The sequence below is a fragment of the Calonectris borealis genome, chromosome 2, assembly GCF_964195595.1.
Source record: "Calonectris borealis chromosome 2, bCalBor7.hap1.2, whole genome shotgun sequence".
Taxonomy (NCBI): Eukaryota; Metazoa; Chordata; class Aves; order Procellariiformes; family Procellariidae; genus Calonectris; species Calonectris borealis.
Window position 1 is genome coordinate 42,421,289 of NC_134313.1, and position 18,324 is coordinate 42,439,612.

The 18,324-nt window shown below is 42.7% G+C and overlaps 1 protein-coding gene across 1 annotated transcript in view; it reads left to right on the top strand.

Moving 5' to 3' along the window:
• Positions 1 to 11,918: 11,918 nt before the first annotated feature.
• The window catches only part of TOX (thymocyte selection associated high mobility group box), a 230,523-nt gene continuing 224,117 nt past the window's right edge, over positions 11,919 to 18,324 (top strand). Inside the window, exon 1 of the mRNA XM_075141792.1 lies at positions 11,919 to 12,412. Within this exon, the coding sequence (XP_074997893.1) occupies positions 12,311 to 12,412 (102 nt within the window). The 5' untranslated portion in view covers positions 11,919 to 12,310. The remainder of the gene's footprint in view (positions 12,413 to 18,324) is intronic.

The following is an 18,324-nucleotide window of genomic DNA, read 5'->3' on the forward strand; positions in this document are numbered from 1 at the left end:
TCTGCCTCCCAAGATATCAAATAACAACACTGATCAGCTATAAAGGAACTAGCCAAATCTGTCCAGTTCATAACTGACCCTTTTTCTATATTTTAAAGGACTCAACAAGAAATTGGTGGTTGTGTTCCTGTATAGGCCATTGTTAAGGCATAGTTTAAAATCCTTTCATGTCATATAGGTTCATATGACTGTATATGTTACATTTCAACACATTTTTGAAATTACTTAATTTGATGTACCTTCTTGCAGCTGACCTACTGAAGTTCAGCACTGCTAGCATGGCCAGTTGCTATGAGAATTCAACCCTTTTGTGCAAATGACTGATAACACAGTGACCGATGTTAAATTCCTGGACAGATTAATGAAGTTCATCCCTCCCAGATCTGAAACCTCTTCAAGCTGCTTTTTTAAAGCCACATAACAAGTCTTTACTCCTTATATTACTGTTCCACTTTTTGTTCCCTGTCTTACAGGAATTTTTGTCCTTCTAGTTCTCATGGGAAATTGTGTTAAAATTCAAGAACCTGACCTTAGGTTGCATTGAATATTCCCATTGACTTCAGGCCATAAAAAAGGAAAACTGTGGAGAAGAGTTATATTCTGTCAGAAAGAATATGGCTCCAAACGCTGGAATCATCCTGACAGCTCTATTTCAGAAGTTAGCCAAGGAGAAAAAAGGGGCCAGGCATCTTGAAAATTACATACACATACCTCACACACATGTATACACATACAAAACATGAAGGAGAATAGAGGAGAGAACGTGGAAAGAAACCCTGCCAATTTATCAAGTGGCAGATGAATTATCCCCAAGAGTTTCATAGAAGCAGCAGCCACCCCATTTTAAGGTGAAATTTTATTTCAATCTCAGCTGCAGCATAATCTAGGATCCATCTGTTTCCCCCATTCCCCCTCCCTTCCCCTCACAGTCCCCCTGCTCCCTTCCCAACTCACATGCCGATAGAACTCAGAGGAATCACTTCATCTCCAGTACCACAGGTTTCACGGGCCCTGCTGGGTAGGTAGGAATTGCAGGAAGAGGGAGGACGGGATCGGTCAAAAAAAAAAGGGAAGTAACAAATTTATTTCTATGAGTTTTCATCTCAATCAAAGCTTAGAAACTGTGTGTACCTTTTTGATAATTTTTGGTGTGTTGAAGAGTATTTTCAACATTCTCCCCACCAATAATGTTTTAGGGAAAACTAGCGACCAGTGACTGCATCTATGTGAGCTGTCTAGCTCTTACCATTGTTTCCACTCAATATCCACTCCCATTTATTTTTCCTGTATGATGGCCCTGCTTCAAGACCTCAAGATATTACACTATACAGAAAGTAAGTCTTTATTAAAAAAAAAAAAAAGAAAAAAGCATTGGAATTTTCCGATGTTTGGTCTTCCTTAGCACCAGAAGCACGTTTCACCTCTGAGTTTAGCAAGAGGACTCCTAGGTGCAGTTCCATTATTGGCTTAAGCTAACCTAAGCATGGAGCGTGCCAAGAGGCAGGCCCGCTCTCTCCACCCTCCCCTCCCTCCTTGCCTCAGACCTAGGTAAATACTCTTCTCTTGTTTCATCACCAGTTCTCATGCTGCCACAGAGTCAGCTGGATCAAAAAAACCAAAACGATCCACCTGAGATCTGAGCCATGCACTAATTTTCAGATGGCTCCTGACACAGCTGACCGTGCAGCCATGAGCGTCCTCATCCTCCCTAGGGAGGCAGCGGAAAGATGCAGCTGGAGGAGAGCAGTACCACCATTTTCAGCAGCAGCACGGATTTAAATTTGCTGAAGCTGACTGCAAAACCACACTTTTGTTATGCTAGGAACAAAAACTCCCAAATGAATCAAACTGTACAAAAGAAAAAAGCAGACCTGGACACTTGATTTTGAGTGTTCAAAGAAGACAAACAAATACAGAGATTCTCCTGAATCAGAAACACCAGATGGCACAGAGGCATATTTGAGTATGTTTCCAAAGCAGAACTAGCACTAATACCCTTCACCTGGACGCTGTGCCCACACTAACTCCTGACCTACAAGCAGTGCTAACAATTATGGGAGTATATCCCTTAATTTGTGTGTGATAATGTGTGCACCTCCACAAATTGCTTCCCATTAGGTTAAGGGAGAATTTGTCTGGCCTTTTTGGATGTGCAGGGAGAGCATTTTGGGAAGCCGCTGGAAGATATACAGTATTACATATGCGCTATAGCCCAACTTTCAGCAATAGTGATCCCATGAGATTGATTGCATTAAAACACTGCTAGTTTATACCTTTTGACGGCCAGTCAACTCAAGTTTACCGTGCTCAAATGTTTGTGTCGGAGTGTTAGGAAACTGCTTCTATTAAAATTCGAATAACCTTTGCAGCACAGTCAAAGCTAAGGGATGCCTTTTTACCACCTAAAACAGGCAAAAGGCTGGGGAAGCGGGGCAAGCACATGCCTACAGGCCCAGCCTGATTTTGTTGCTTTAAGTTGTGCCAGTGGGCTAGACTGCTTCTGGGGCGGGAGGAAAACGGTTAACTGCCCTTGTGCAATCCCACTCCCCAAGAACACCTTAGTCTGATGCAAAGCTATCCAGAGAATGTGAAATGCTGCAGAAATATTTCCATTTCTAATAGTTGACAACAGCAACATTAAGTATTCGATTTATATTTCTGCTATGATACTTCGGAAGATCTTATCCTGGAACACTTGTGTCTGCTGACTAATTACATAAGTATTGTTCATTTTGTGTCCTTATTACCCTAAGAGTATGTTCACAAAGTTAGTCCTTTAAATGTGATGCACATCAGAAAGAGAAAAACAAAAAGGCACGGAAGCCTGGGGATTTGATTAGTTTCTTCCAAGATATTTAATTGCTATTACAGCCAGAAATACGTAATACACTAGAATAAAATTTTCTTTTTTGAGGGAAAAACTTGGGTTAAACACTAGCGCGAATTCCATGTGATAGCAAGCAGTCTCAGGAGTTTTAAAAAGCAGAAGATGGCAAGCTAGACTTTCACTGGTTATTTGTAGTTCCTTTTATAAATTTTGGGCACAGAATCAAACTTTAACGTTCTACACAGAAAGACAGAATCTTTCTGAGAGATCTTTTACAAATCAGCAAGACTGGAAATAATTTGATAGAAGACTTACCGTGTATGCTCTTTCAGCCATTTCACTAGAAACTCATTTTGGCTTTCTCTGAGGTAGAGATAAACCACAGCTAAGAGACAGTTATTAAATCTTCTTTATACATTCTGTATGAAATATATTAAACTACAAAAATACTATATTCAAATAAGGTTAAGGGTCTGACTTAAACCCACAAAGACATGGAAATTCAGAAATATTGTGTCTCCCTACCCTTTACTCTCCTCAGTGTGGCTAGGCATTGTAGCAGAAATGACTTGTGCTCAGATTGCTTAAACATCTTCTTTATGGTACATTTCTCCTTAAAGATACTTTCTACTTTAAGGTTCTTTCAGTTTGCATCCTCTCCGTGGGCCCAGGTTAAATTCTGCCCTGGACAGTTTGGTTTTTTTACAATTTCATTTTTTTAATGCTTATAGAAACATAAAAGTGAGAAAAATAAACCAAAAGTACGTAACTGTTATTCTCGTCAACTGGCTATTTTTATTTTTTAACACATAACCGACCAATCCCATGTTAATGAGAGACAGGCAGGCAGATGTAGGACATGCATGACTCTCAGCAAGTGTAAACACATGCTTCAGCTCTCTCCCTCCCCGTACAGTTCTACTTATGCCTATGTAAATACTCATTACATATTTCTCCAGTGAACTAAAAAGGAACCTTGGAGTTGACACTGAACTAAGATTTCGTCCCACAAAATGGCATGGGACCTTCTTCCATGACGGACTTTTTCCCCTTTTCCTGAATACAACAGCAACCAGTGGAGGTCACACTTTATTCAAAAGAAAGTAAGACACTTGCAGACCATTCTTCTGGAGGGGCTCTCAGCTTTGAAACCACCTCCTCCCCTGTTGCACAGTAGTTTGGGCCTGCTGACCTCTTGGGCAAATTGCAAATTGTGTCGTCTCAAGATAACTTCAATGCAGGGAAATTCCACTGCGGCGAGGGGGGAGGGTAACTTTGGAGGTTGGGTATTTTTTTCTACGTTCTACAACTGCGAACAAGTCTGAGTTTCTCCTTATTCTCTTTTATTTCTAGTTATTCTTTGTTTTTACTTAATTATTGCCAGTGCATTATGCAGTCAGGCAGCTCTCTCTATGCAGTTTTTACAAATCTATACGCATTCAACAAATAGAAACTTGATCATTTCAAATGTGGCTTGGGGCTTCCCCTCCACATGCTTCATAGCATCTGATTAACATGCATGTTCTGCTGTACTTACACAAGCTACTGAAGCGTCTGTTTTTAAAGATGAACAATCAATACTGACTATTCATTCCCTTCAACTGGTACTCCTGTAAGCTGCTAAAAAAACAGAACAAGGGCCATTCCAATAAGAAAACAGTGTTGATTACACTCCGGTAGCCAGAGTAAAGGCAGATGATTCGGAGGACATCCACAAACATTAATCTTTGCAGTTTGACTGTGATAAAAAGTAAAACATACAAAATCCTCAAACAAATATTCCTCAACAAAATAGTATAAGACTTTAAAATAACAACAATGATGTACTTTTATCTTAAGATAACATAGAACAAGACACAGGATTTCAGGAATTAACAGAAATGAAGATATTCCTTACATAGATAATATTAAACATGTCCCTGTAATAGACAATCTCTGTTAAAGAATAAGAGAAGCAGAAAATAGTAGCCTTGTTCTAGAAAAGATATTTCTGCCTTATACAGCATGAAAGACAGACATTCAGGAATATCTCATCCATGAGAAATGGTGATCTCCTATTGCTGCCAAGGTCAGTCAGACCTGTTGTGGTATGTTCTGTAAATGCTGACTCTATCACTTATAGTTTTCCAAGGACTTCTTTAACACCTAGAGATTTTTTATTTTTATTGTGGAACAAAGCTATGACACGAAACTGTCAAACTAGAAAGCCCAGAAAAGGATGACAGAGAGTTTTTATTAGATTCAAGGGTGACAGCTCCATTGAGAAAAGAACCACGTAGTTAGAAGAAAGGTGGTCTGAAGTTCCTGGAGATCCAGCAGGAAAATTTTGTTCTCAAGCCAGCAGTCCGACAATTTATCACACCCCTTAAAAACTGATGGTGGATGACATGTGGATGATGTATCTGTATCAGCCTATCAAGTGTGAATGGGACTGGATTTATTTGCTACAACAGGAAGCTCTAATGGAAACTCCCAACACAGTTTTACTATGCCTCAGTCCCGACCTTCTGCACTTCAAATGCCAACTGTGCCCCCTTGTGTGGTACTTTTCTGATGGTAACCATTAAGTCCCTAGGGAAGTAGATTAAATTCAAGCGAGCCATTTTGCTTTTTACTTTCTCTAGTTAAAAAATAAAAAAAATGAAAAAAAAACCTCCCAAACATAAGCTGTAATACCTTCTAGCCCTAAAAATAAGTTTTTACTCTGTGAACTCTCTGCTATATTTATATGTACTCAGAAAGAACAGAGTTTGGATCTCTCTATTAGCATCTATAATTCTGGGCTTGAAGTACTAATTAAAAGCACATAAAAGAAGGTACATATAGACTACTTTTTTACATAATGGGGTGGGAGTCTCCTGTTGAAAGACCCACCTTACTTGGAGCTTTAAGAAACATCCAAGGTATTGCTTCACAGAGACCTTGTGAATATAAAGGACAATGAAAACTGTTCTCTAGCAAAAGACATCTGAGCCAGATGAAACAGCAGAGCATAGAAAAAAAGAGGTTTTAAGTGAGCCTGTAAAGATCTCCTCATGCCAGGAGAGCTCATGCAGGGGCAATTCAGCTCTGTTTGGGAGTATTATCAAAAAGGAGAATGATGACATCATTGTTCTGAACTGAAAACTGATTAATCATCTGCTTGGCATCTGTCTAGGCAGATGAGAATTCCCTTTTCAACGCTATGGAAAAACTGGTGATACAGACTAGTCTCCATGTTGTCACCTGTCGCTGCTTGTGACCAGTCCTCTTTCTGCCCTTCCTTTTTTGTGACTATTCAGCTGACACATTCAGCTGATAATATGTACATTTGTAAAATATCTGCAAATATAGATGGGTATTTTTAATGGTATCAAACATTTGTACAGATTTGTTCTCAAGACATCTGTATATGATGCAGTCCCCAGATAACATTTATATAACTCGTATGGATCCTCACTTTTTGAAGGAAAAACCAAAATACCTTTAGACAGGCTTTTTAAATTGCAAAATAAATTGTTGAAAACACAATTTTCCTTCAAAAAAACTAAGTTTCTGAAACCCCAGTACAGTCCTCCAGTACACTTCAGAAAAAAATAGCATGAAACCAAAAAATCCTGATTCCTTATACTTCTAGATGTTTCATGACTGATTTAACAAGATAAGTGGAAGAGTGGAAAATTGGCAACCTTAACACTTGGGTATATCTTGCAATTGAGAACTAGCATACACCATACTGTGATGTATTTTTGAGCCTTCCTGCATACCATGTGGACAGTGTATCTCATATAAAATCACTTGATAAGATAGGAAATATAGGAAGAGGAAAAAAGGAACTTCATGTTTCCCTTTGTTTCTCTGACCATGAGAAATAATTTGATTCTGAGGCCCAGTGAAATGCTTTCTTTCAAGACTGGCCTACCTTTTGTATGTCTGCAAGGCCACATTAAATTTTGTAACTTGAACTGAACCAGCTGGCAGTGTCTTTGAAACATATGGGAACGGATCAAAGCTGCAAATATGCAAGGTGAATTTTACATTTTCATATTTCTCTCAGGGTTATTTAAGATCTTGATTCTGTGAGATGTTGTGTGCTTAATTCCTACTGTAGGCAATGGCAGATGGGTGTGTACGAACCTTTTGTGCGATGCAAAACACAGTTCAGGTTCAGCCCACGTGCCTATTCCTCCTCTATCTGTTAAATAGATATCCTATCTCCATCCTCTATCTGGTGCGTATCATTTGTTTGGAATGAGAAGATGTGTCAATACCCAGGTTTTCTCTTTGCCTTGTAGCAAAGGGAAGTCGGGGGCTTTCCTTAACTATTTAGAAGTGATTTTTACTTCCTTACAGAGGTGAGAACAACTTATTTCCATGCAAGTGCGATAATTTGGGGCCGGTCATTTTCACCACAAACGGATTAAACAAGACAGGAGCAGTGGCTAAAATAATAAAATAGCTGCCTTTTTCATTACATGTTTGATAACACTTCATTTGACACACTATTAGGTACCATTACAAACTGTTTAAATACTCTGAAACATGTATCACCACTATTAAGCTTTGATACCATATTGCAAATGTTTCTGTTTAAATACACTGCTTTATGCTCAGTTATGAATGCACACCCAGAATGTCAACAACACTTAAAACTAATCAATTTCTTAAAGGATTTGAGTTCATTCTGATGAAAAAAACAGATTAATTACTTTGTTTTAAATATTCTGTAATCTTAGTATCATTATCTTTTGCATCTTCCCAGATCCAAGTGTCATACCCAGTTTAAGGACAGGAAACAGGACATCCACACAAAAGGGATAGACCCTTCATCCTATTATTATTTAATTAACTACTCTGTAGAAATTGATGAGCATTGAGCTTTGCTCTGAAAGGTAAATAGTCCTGTGCGTCAGTAAGTAAAGCAAAAATTTCAGCAGGAGGGATTTTCTCAGCAAAATCTCATGGCTCCCTTTTTAGCTTATCTGGCCCTCCTGGCTCTCGAAGTACATCCCACAAAACAAGAACCAAAATGATTTTCCAATCCAGCTGTTCTTAAATATGTAAGAGAAAACTTTTCTTTAAAGAAGAGCCAACCTCATGAAAAGGGTCTTGTGGCGCCTGTGTATTATAAATAATAAGCCATATCACAGTCTTACATTTCCTTCTTCCTAGGAAAATCAAGAACTCTTCTAAGAGATGATCAGACATCTTTGTCTGGAGATCCCAAATAAAACTGGGTATAGGCATGTGAGATGATTAAAACAAAAAGATGTTGGGCTAGATTCTTTTTTAAACTAATACTTTTATTTCTCTCCGGCTGAGAACATGATTCACGCCTACTGATGGCCCCCCAATATACTAGATGGAGCAGCTGGGTGAGACATTAGGGCAGACAAGAAAATAATGTTCCTGGTCATACTTATGTAATGTCATCTTGGACATACTTACTTGTTTCTTTTAATTCTGATGATCTGACCATTGCAGAGCCTCCATGAGAACATGCGAATGGCTGGACTGGTTCTGACCGAGGGTCTTGCCCTGCCAGTACTCTGCCTCCAACGATGGCTCTAGGTGTGACAGTCCAAACTGAGGGCAAGCGTGTATGGTACTTCCCCGCATCCCCTACCCCCGTGACTCTACCTCCAGCTATTTTCAGCTCAAAGGAGTTGCTGATCCATTTATGGTTTGTCTATCTAATGACCTCCTTAGGTCTCCAGTCTGCTATGTAAACTTCTTTCATCCACAACGCTGTTCGGCAAGGAATGCCGTATGAGTTCTCCATTGCATGGAGAATATTCATACTACGTAGTCTCGCTCCAGCAGACAGCATTTAGAAGAATAATGACTTTTTTGGTATCAGCAGATACAGATCATGTTTCTCAAGGCATTTGTTCCTATTTATATGAGAAAAGTAATGACACTCTTCTCATATGCTGGTATAGGAACCTCTTTCAAGACTATTTTGGAGACATTCACTTGAATGTTGAATGGCTTTAAAAACTCAGTGCCGTTCTGAACAAATGTTCCTTCCTTTTAAGCTTCTAAAAACTGATTCATGCTTTTTAATCTGTTGCAACTTTTTTCTAGAAAATGCACTTACATGAGCTAAAGTGGCCAAGTGTGATATACCATTGAATTACCCTGGAAAGGGCCTTGCTTTCGCAGTCCATAGAGGCAAAACCTACAATAGTATTAACGTTTTCAGTTCCAGTCTCCACAAATGCATTATACTGAAAATCCCAGAGACAATGTCCCCTACAAAACAAAAGAACACTTAACGGATTAATATATATAGCTTTTTAATTTTTACAAACTGTAAAGATAACTGCCACAAATCTCAGGTGTTTTTACCATCTCAATGATTAAATCATCTCTGTAAGCACCAGCAAAAATTTTATAACCTCTCAGAGCCTGCATCATTAAGTACTGAAAATAACTTGAAGTGCTGTGCAAAGCAAATGGTATAGTTGTAAACTCCTACAGACTCCTAGGAACTTGAAGCCTTTCTTAAGGCAATAGTCGTTAATATTTCATAGAAATAAAAAGCCAAATCTCTACTTTTTATCATCGGCTGTTCTAGTCATTCTGGTATTGACATCTCCGGCTCTGCACTAGAATCACTGGACCCGCATACACCTGTATGCACCTGTATACACCGGTTGCCTAGATCAGCTCTTCTAGAACCAGTAAATCTCTACCACCTTCCTCCACAACAGGCTGAAAACTAATCCACGGTCCATGAATAACAAGTTTCTCAACAGCAGCTTTTCAATACAGAGCTTGCAATCTGTCTCCCATTCACTTTGTCAAATTATGGTCCACATATCAGCCATTTGCAGCAGTGATATATCTGTCAAGCGTCAAGTACATTTCTTGTAAAGGAAAGTCTTTTTTAGGATTTTTTAACTTTCAAAATGTCTAATCCCAAACATGCAAAATAATGAGTCAGACGCCAAAAAATCATGAGATTTTAAAAAAAAATATGTTAATGTCTTTTCCTTTGCTTTCTGGAGCTTTTTCTGGGTCATGTTTTCAAGCTTTTCTCCAAGGCCATAAGGGTTTGAAATATTATTAAAAAGAAAGCAACGGAGATCCTTTCGTAATTGCATGTTCAAGGAAAACATTTATTGCCACCAGACTTAAATTGTGTTGAACTGACAACCGAGAATCTTCATGATCAAATAATCCTGAAAAAGGAATATTGCTTCAAATCTGTTTTTTCTAGAGTTTTGTTTACATTACTTATGTATTTTTTCCAGATAATTGAGCTTCACTGAAAGCAGGTTGTTAGACATGGAGGAAAGCCATGACTTAACACTATTTTGAAGGACTCTTTACAATATCAAAGTATCTGAGGTACAGATTATAGATCCTCACACAAACAGTGATTTCTTCATCTGAAATTTGTGATTTGCTCCCCTTTAATACTGAGTCCCCTTGAAATCTTTACTCTGGAATTTTTTTCTGTGACAAGAAGACAGTTCGCGTGACAATGTGCATTACAAATCTTCTTAAAAGTTCTTCAGATTCCAAGTGTTTTGTGATGGAAATGTTCATGAGTATTTGATAAATGTAACCATTCCTGTTAATTGTCATCATCTCATCTGATTTGTGTGGCACTCACTAATTTGTTTTTATTTAAAGAGGGGAAGGCATTCCTTTCTTTTCGCAATACAATTCCTCTGTAGGGCATTATCTAAGCTCGGTATAGTGTCCTTCCTGTATCCTTTCTCTTCCATCCTTTCTGTCCCGATTAAAACTACCAGAGACTCAGCAGGAAACCCAGTGGGATTGCTCACAGTGTCTTGAAGTCACCCTTTCTTTCATTGTTTTTGCCTGTTAAACCTTGTTTTGCTCGTCAATCCCTCTCCCCCATCCCACTGGATTCCCAACTTTCCTTTGTCAGCACCCTCGTTTGCAGCTAATTGTGCTCCTCTTCATTTTCCCTGCCCCATTCTCTTCCCCCTCCTTCCTCCCCTCTCAGTTTGCCCATCTCCTCAAGTTTCCCTCCTCCATCCTGCTGTGAGGAAGGCTGGGCCTGGTGTCAGTACTGCCCGCAGCACGGCCAGGCCCAAGCACTACGAGCTGATGAGGCAGACCCCAGCTGATGAGGTATTTCATGGGTGGTTCTTTTCACTTCTTAGTTGCTTCCTGGTTTCCGAGGCGTGCACATGGATCGCTGTTTATTTCTGCCACCACAAACTCTGGGCGATGGCTTCCACTCTGCTGGGACAGAAGACGAAGGGCTCACCTAACCCGCCGGGCCCTGCTTGCAGCTCGACCCTGGTCAACCTCACAGGACTGCCAGGGGAGCCGGGGCAGGGGGCGCCCAGCCCGACCTTTGCAAAATGGTTGTGGAGACGGGCCAGGCGGCTCTCACAGAGGCACCACAAGGGACCTGCCCGCGGCCACAACGGCAGCCTGCGGCCGACCCATCGCCGAGTTCGGGCCGAACCCCTCGCTCCCCTGCCGCCGCTGCCACCCTGCCCTCCCGCCTCCCCTCGGGCCCCGGGCCGGGCCGAGGCCGCCGCGGCGGCAGGCCGCGGAGGGGATGCCATAGCAACCAGCGGGGGGCCGGGCGGCGCCGGGGGGCCGGGCGGGGAAGGCGGGTGGGAGAGGGCGGGGACGGCGGCGGGATGGCGGGCGCGGCAGCGCCCCCTCTCCGCGACTCCCAGCCCCATCCCCGGCGGCCGCAAATGGCTCTTCCCTCGCCGGCCCCTTTGTGTGAAGCACACTCGGAGCAGGGACTCCGCCGGCGGAGCGCGCCGTATCCCCCCTGCCGCCGCCCGCCGAGCCCAGCCGAGCCGAGCCCAACCAAGCCGTGCCGTGCCGAGGCCAGAGAGCCGGGCGGCGCGGGGCGGCCATTCCAGGGCGGGCGGACTGCCTCGCCGCTCCCCCCGGGGGTGCGCGGGACCCCCGCCTGCCGCCGCCGCCTGCCCCCCCGGCCCCGCTCCTCACGGTGCAGGGCAACCAAAATACACCGCCACCAAACCAAACCCAACCAAATAAATAATAACAATAACAATAATAATAATAATAAAAAAAAAGAACGGGAAAAGAACAGAGGGAGCCAGCGAGAGGGAGGGAGGGAGAAGCGAACCAACTCCGAGACTCCCATAAAGAGAGGCACACACGGAGCTAGCGCCCCGGTGCCGATGCGTGGGGGAAACAATAAGTACTCGAAGTTACCTGCCCTGCCGTAGAAGAAGGAGGGTTTGTTGATTCTCTCGCAGACATCTGCAGACCGGTGCTTTTTTGGAAGAGATTTTTTTTCTCTCTCTCTCCCCTCTCTCTCTCTTTGCAAACCACAAACGGATGTGAGGCAGGGAAGGTGTTTCTTTGACTACTGAAGTCAGGCACCTCTTTTTTATTCTTCTCAGTCTTGTTGTGTGTCCCCCCCTCCCCTCTCACACACACACACACACACACTCACACACACCCCTTTCTGCGCCAACATTAACGACAAAAAGAAAAGGAAAGGAGTTTGCTTGATGTTTTAGTGAAATGGACGTAAGATTTTATTCACCACCTCCTCAGCCTGCAGCCGCTCCTGATACGCCTTGTTTGGGACCTTCCCCCTGCCTGGACCCCTACTATTGCAACAAGGTGACTCGTGTTTTGTGTCGTCCGAGGTGTTTTATCTGTGCTGTCGATTGTGCTGTTGTCGCGGCGCGTTGCATGAGCGGGCGCTGCGCTTTGGCGAGCCGCGCACCAAGTTCACCGGCGAGGCAGAGGGCAGCGGCACTTGCCGGGGTTTGGGGTTTGGGGAGCGCAGTGCCGCCCGCCGCGGAGAGGTGCCGCCGGGACACACACCGGCTCCCCTGCAGGCACCCCAAATTAAAACCCCGGAGTAGTTTGGGGGCGGGCGGCTGGAGCGGGGTGGGGGTGGGTGGGGGAGGCATTTTCCATAACATCGTCCCTTTCGGAGAAACAGCGTGGACGAGGATGTTAGTGTGGAGGACTTGAATTTCTAGGGCTCCTGCTAATGAGAAAGATCGCGCCCGCCACAAACCCGCAGAAACTCTCTGCCCCGCCGCGTACCCTGCAGTTCATGTGTCAGAGCGGTCCTTGGCCGTGCCGGCAGCACGTCTGTGTGTGTGTGTGTGTGTGTATGTGACATGTATATCTATATACACGCACATCTCTATATGTGCACAATAAGGATGTATAAGGGTGACAAGTCGGTTCAGAACAGGAGCTCGACTTTGTCCCGGCTGAGCAACTGCCTTACCAATTTCTCTGTAACTTGATTAAACCGCTGCAAATAGGGTCAGTGCCTGAGGGGAGCTAAGTTTTAGGTCCCCGCGCCCTGGGGAAGGAGGACCTGCAGAGGAGGCTCGCGTTAGCCCAAATCCTGGGTTTGGTTGCGCGAGTTTGGTGCTGCGATCCCGGGGCACTTTGCATTACTTTTGCTGCCGAGCAAGGGGGCTGGGGTTCCCGCATTGTTACTGCCTCTGTGGCCTGAGCCAGCTGGTGCTTTATGCATGAGCTGCACTTTCTCTGCTGTTACGGAATGGGCTTTGCACATGACTAAAACGCTGGCCGTAGGAAATAATCGGGACGTGCGAGCTACCCAGAGCACTTCTGGAGCGCACCCCCGCCGGGGGAGAAAGCTGTGAGCGAGCGCTTCCCGAAAGATGTGTTTAAACCTGTGCACTTAGGCGTTTGCTTAAAAACCTGCCCTGGAAGCCTGTGGCGGGCTGCACCAGATGTTTTTCGCGGCGTAAACTCCGCCGTGCGCGGGGCTGGCCGCTGGCGCGGAGGGTGGCGGCGGGTCGGCGGAGGCCGGCGGGTCCGCAGGGGCGCGGCGGGGCGCGGAGGCCGGCGGGGCGCGGGCGCGGTGGCGGGGCGCGGGCGCGGTGGCGGGGCGCTGCCCCGGAGGGGCACCCGCCTGGGGCGAGGCGGACCGGCCCGGCCCGCCGCGGACAGCCGGGTTCCGCGCTCGGCTATTGTCATGACGGTCTCACGTGTCGGGGAGATGTTCAGCGCCGTCTCTTTCATTCCGGGCAGCTGGCTCGATTCAGAGATAAGCAGCAAAATAGCGTGTATCGGTGCTCCAGCGCCGAGGCTGCAGCGCCGGGGTGAAGCCCTCTCAGTTTTCAGGAAAGATTTCCCACATGGTCTCATCTACCAATCACAACAGAAAGGACCAAATTCATCCTGGCTGCATTTCACATATACTCAATGGAGTTATAGAATTCAGGGATAAATCTGGCCCTTTGTGGTGGATGCCTAAGGATATTTCAAGAGAGATCCCAGAGGTATGACTGTTAGCGGTTGTTTTGAGTAACTGTGTTTTGCAGCATCTGGCAAACCTGCCCTATAGATCGGAAGTTTGTGCCAGGAGTGAACTTTGTTCAGCAGGAAGAGTCCAGATGCGTAGGAGCCTGTACGTGTGCATTAATTTTTTGTAATCGTGAGGCTACTGCTACCTTTGGTCTGTGGCTTGCTGTTATTTTCTCTATTGTCTGTTTTTGTAAATTGTAACCATAAAGTGTTGCCAAGTGAGAGACTTGGGCTAATATTAATGACGTAAGTACCAAAGTGTCTGAAGACCCATTTGGCAATGAAACTGGACAAACGTTATTAAACCTATCAGTGATTTAAAGCTTCAAAAAGAAGGTAATGACTTGAATACACATTTCACTCATCATTCTTGAGATAGTGGACCAGATTTAATTTAAAAGTTAAATGCTTTGGAAAATCAGGAATTACTTTAATATATTAAATCATTTTCCAATTAAGTTCCTTAAATCATTTTTGGTGGGTTGCACTGCAAATCGAATAAATTAATTTAGAAAGTCGTTTTCAGAATTTCTTTACTAGCTGGTTAAAGCTTCTTTTAAGTCATGCCATGTATGAAGGAGCAAACTGTTCTTTTTAAATGCAAATGAGACACTCATTCTGTAGACAAGTTGCAACTCTTCTATTTCACTCTGCCTGAACCGATAATGTGCTTAAAAGTGCACAGTCATAAGACATATGTTTTATGCTTGGAAAAGACCAGGAATGTTTCAATATAAGATACCGAGTATAGGACGAATATCTTTTTCAGATGTCTTTGCCACTGACCACTGATTACATTAAATGGACAGAGGAGGTTTGCCAGGCCCCTTGGAGGCGTACATTTACTGAGCATTTCATTTTTCACTCCTTCACTCTCTCCCTTCACCCAGCATGATTAACATTGCTGTGAAAACTTATCTGACTTGTTCTAAACACGTCGTCATGTTACAGTATTGCTCTGTCACTCATTTTCATGCTGTGTGTATTTAGGGAGTTTGAAGGGTGGGAGGCCTGCAGAATTTTGTGTTCAGTAAGTTTGGTTGAGTGTTTGCTCTTGATCTCTCCCAGGAAAGGAGATGATGGCTGGAGTGTGATGGATCTGTATTCTGGGTTGGAATGGTGGTCTTGACTAGGTCTGTACCTGCAAAACTCATTCACAACTGGATCTTGTTTCTTGTAAAGTTAGTTACAACTTGCTTTGAGCACTTACTAGTGGATTTGGCCCTTGTTTTCATAACTGGGTTTTGGTTTTTTTTGGAAGACTTTGATTCTTTACATTTTAAGTCTGCTTGAGCTGCTGGTAATTTAGAATGTATTCCACAAATACTTAGGCTTTTAAGTTTTCTAATTGTTCTGTTAGCACTAGTTTTTTTCCTGACCAGATGATTGTTCGTAGCGTATGAGTGAGTTCCCATGCACATGCATGGGAGATATTGACAGTGCGTTTTTCTGTAGCCGAAGGAAAATGCAATAATGTAGATTCAAACAGTCGCCTCTTATCTTACAATTTTCAGTTGGCAGGCTTTATTTCAGAAGACTGCTTAGATCTTTGTTTTATAAACCTGAAAGAGCATTCTGAGCATCTTAGTCTAATATTTCTCTATCTGCTGTGAAAGCTCATTATACTCTGCATATATTGTTATTCCGGCTTTTCCTTGTTTCTCTCACATTACCCATGGAGAGAGAAAAGTGAAAGAACAATGCAAACAATGTTGGTTATGACAACTGTGTGAGGTATCTCTTATACAAACAGGCAGAATGGACGGTATGCTGTGGTATATAGGTCAGCCTTTGAAATAACATAGTGGAGCTCTTACGCTGGACAGACAGATTTAGAGTTGGGGTTGTACTGTTCATCTCTTGAAACTTGAAGCATAATTGCATTTCAGACATTTATAGGCTAATACAAGTAGTCTGTTCAGTTGAAGTTTATTTTAAGAAACATCACGTTCCTTAATTGAGTTGAATGCTACAAAAGAAGTAACTTTGATAATCTGAGTGTCTTAATTTGATAGAAGAATATGGTCAGGGATTTCAAGCTGCTTGAAGAAGTCGGATGATAAGTTTAAATGTTTATGTAGAGAGCAGTAAATAACATCCATGTGGCTTTCTGTATTGAAGTGGTCCAAAGACCACTTCGATCAGTACTGTAAGAAGGATTGGTATATTTTCATAATTGCAACTTTACAGTGTTTTCAGATATCTGCTCACATAAAGTGCAGTTGTATAATTATAGTTTGACACAGCTAATGACAGGGATGCTGACCCCTGCCAACAGTAGGGAGAAAATAATGGTCTTTACTGCTCCCAATGGTTAGCCTTGCAGAATTATGCACTAGATTCTTCCGTGATTTGCTACCTAGTTCAAAAATACAGGAGCCTACAACTCATCTTTCTTGTATTCATTGGTAGTTGTCAGTGCAGTGGAAAAATACAGCCAGACAGCAGAGGTAGAATGATAGACTGTAGTTGTTTTTAAAAAGAGGAATACAGAAGGAAAAAAGAGAGAGAGGGAAGCAAAACCCTTCAAAATGAAAACAGCGGCGTGACATTGGGTAGAAATGGATAGGGACATATAATACAGTGCTTTGTAAGCAGGTAACAATCCCGCTCGTAATCAGAATTCCACGGAGCAGAAGTGCATATATTTATATACAGTGTTTAAAATAATTTATTGTGTAAGCTTAACCCCGCCGTAGAGACTATTCTAACTAAAATGTTCCATGGCTCTTTACAAAGTGTACATTATTTCCAGTGGATTGCTTCTATCTACTCTATCTGAAACTCAGAAAACAGAACTGTGGAAGGCCAGTGCTGTGAAGGACAGCTCTAAAGCTGAAATGCTGTGTTAGTGTTTTGGCAGAATTTTAGATTATGATCATCTAATAGATCACCATTCGTTTCTTCTGGGCATATTTTTTTTTTTCTTAGACAACTACCTTGTCCCCTGCTGCATTCGAATCATACTTGAAATTTGTTGGTGCCTCTTACAGAAAAGATTAAACAGTTACATTAGTGTTGACTGTTGATTTTTAAGTGTTAAGTGTTTTAGTTAGTTTCAAAAAATACCACATAGGAAGAAGGGAAATGGACTTTTTTTTCTGGGTTCCTAGACCTTAGAATGTAGTCTCAGATTTACAGGCAAGCCTCAAGTGTGCCTCCTTAAATTCCAGTGTTTCAGAAAAGAAGTGGTCCCAATTTTAGTGGAATACAGAAAATGATTTATGTATGTGCTTTTGAGAAATCTTTCTCAAAGATGTTCTATAAACCAAAGCATTCACAGTCATTCTTCTTTTTTTTTTTTTCTTTCTGCCAAACATCGGTACCTTGAGAGAAGTTATGTTTTATTCTCTCACCAGAGTGATGTGCTTCATCTCTAGGGCGTTACCCTCAACCAGCCTATCACGAGGTCTTCTGAAAAAGGTTGAAACTGTAAACTATTAAGAATGCTGGATTAGCTAAACACTACGGGGCATGCAGTACCTTTGGTGTTTACATTAAACCAAAGAGCAGCTGATACTCTGGAGGACTGGGCAGTCCCAACTCCCATTGAATTCGGTGCATGTTGGGGACGATCACACTTTACCAGGAAGAACTGAGCACCCTCCTGTCCTCAGATTTCCATCCTAGCAGGACTTTCTCATCTTGCTAACACTGTACAGAAGCATTGGAAAATGGAGTATGTTTAAAACATGACTTTATATTAATCAGAGAAATGTGCTAATTACAGTAGGATTTAGAACAAAATTCTCAGATATTTAAATCCTGTATTGATGGCAGATATAACAAAGCTTAGATGGTGGAAGTAAAAAGCTTCCTTTGACTGCTTTCTCAGCATGGCTCAAGAGTGACCTGAAAGCTCCACTTCTTGTGGTGAGAGGGTAGTCCCTGGATCAGCGCAGACCTTGGCTTCTGGAACTGACAGCGGTGGCAATTAGTGGTAGCTTTGTTTATCTTTTTGAAGTGGACACATGCTCTGTGGATGTCTAGCATGGGCTGCATACACAAAAATACTTACTTTAAATATAGCCTAACCAAATGTAAATGTTTTCTTGTTGCAGTTGGACTAGATGATCGTTGTAGGTCCCTTCCAACTGAAATAGTCTATTCTATTCTATTCTACTGTTTTAGTTATGCAACTAGGAACTGATTTTCTGCCCAAGGAGTGATTTCTCATTAAAAATGCTGAGTTATGAACTGCTCCAAAACATGGTTCATAGCGGAAGGGCCAA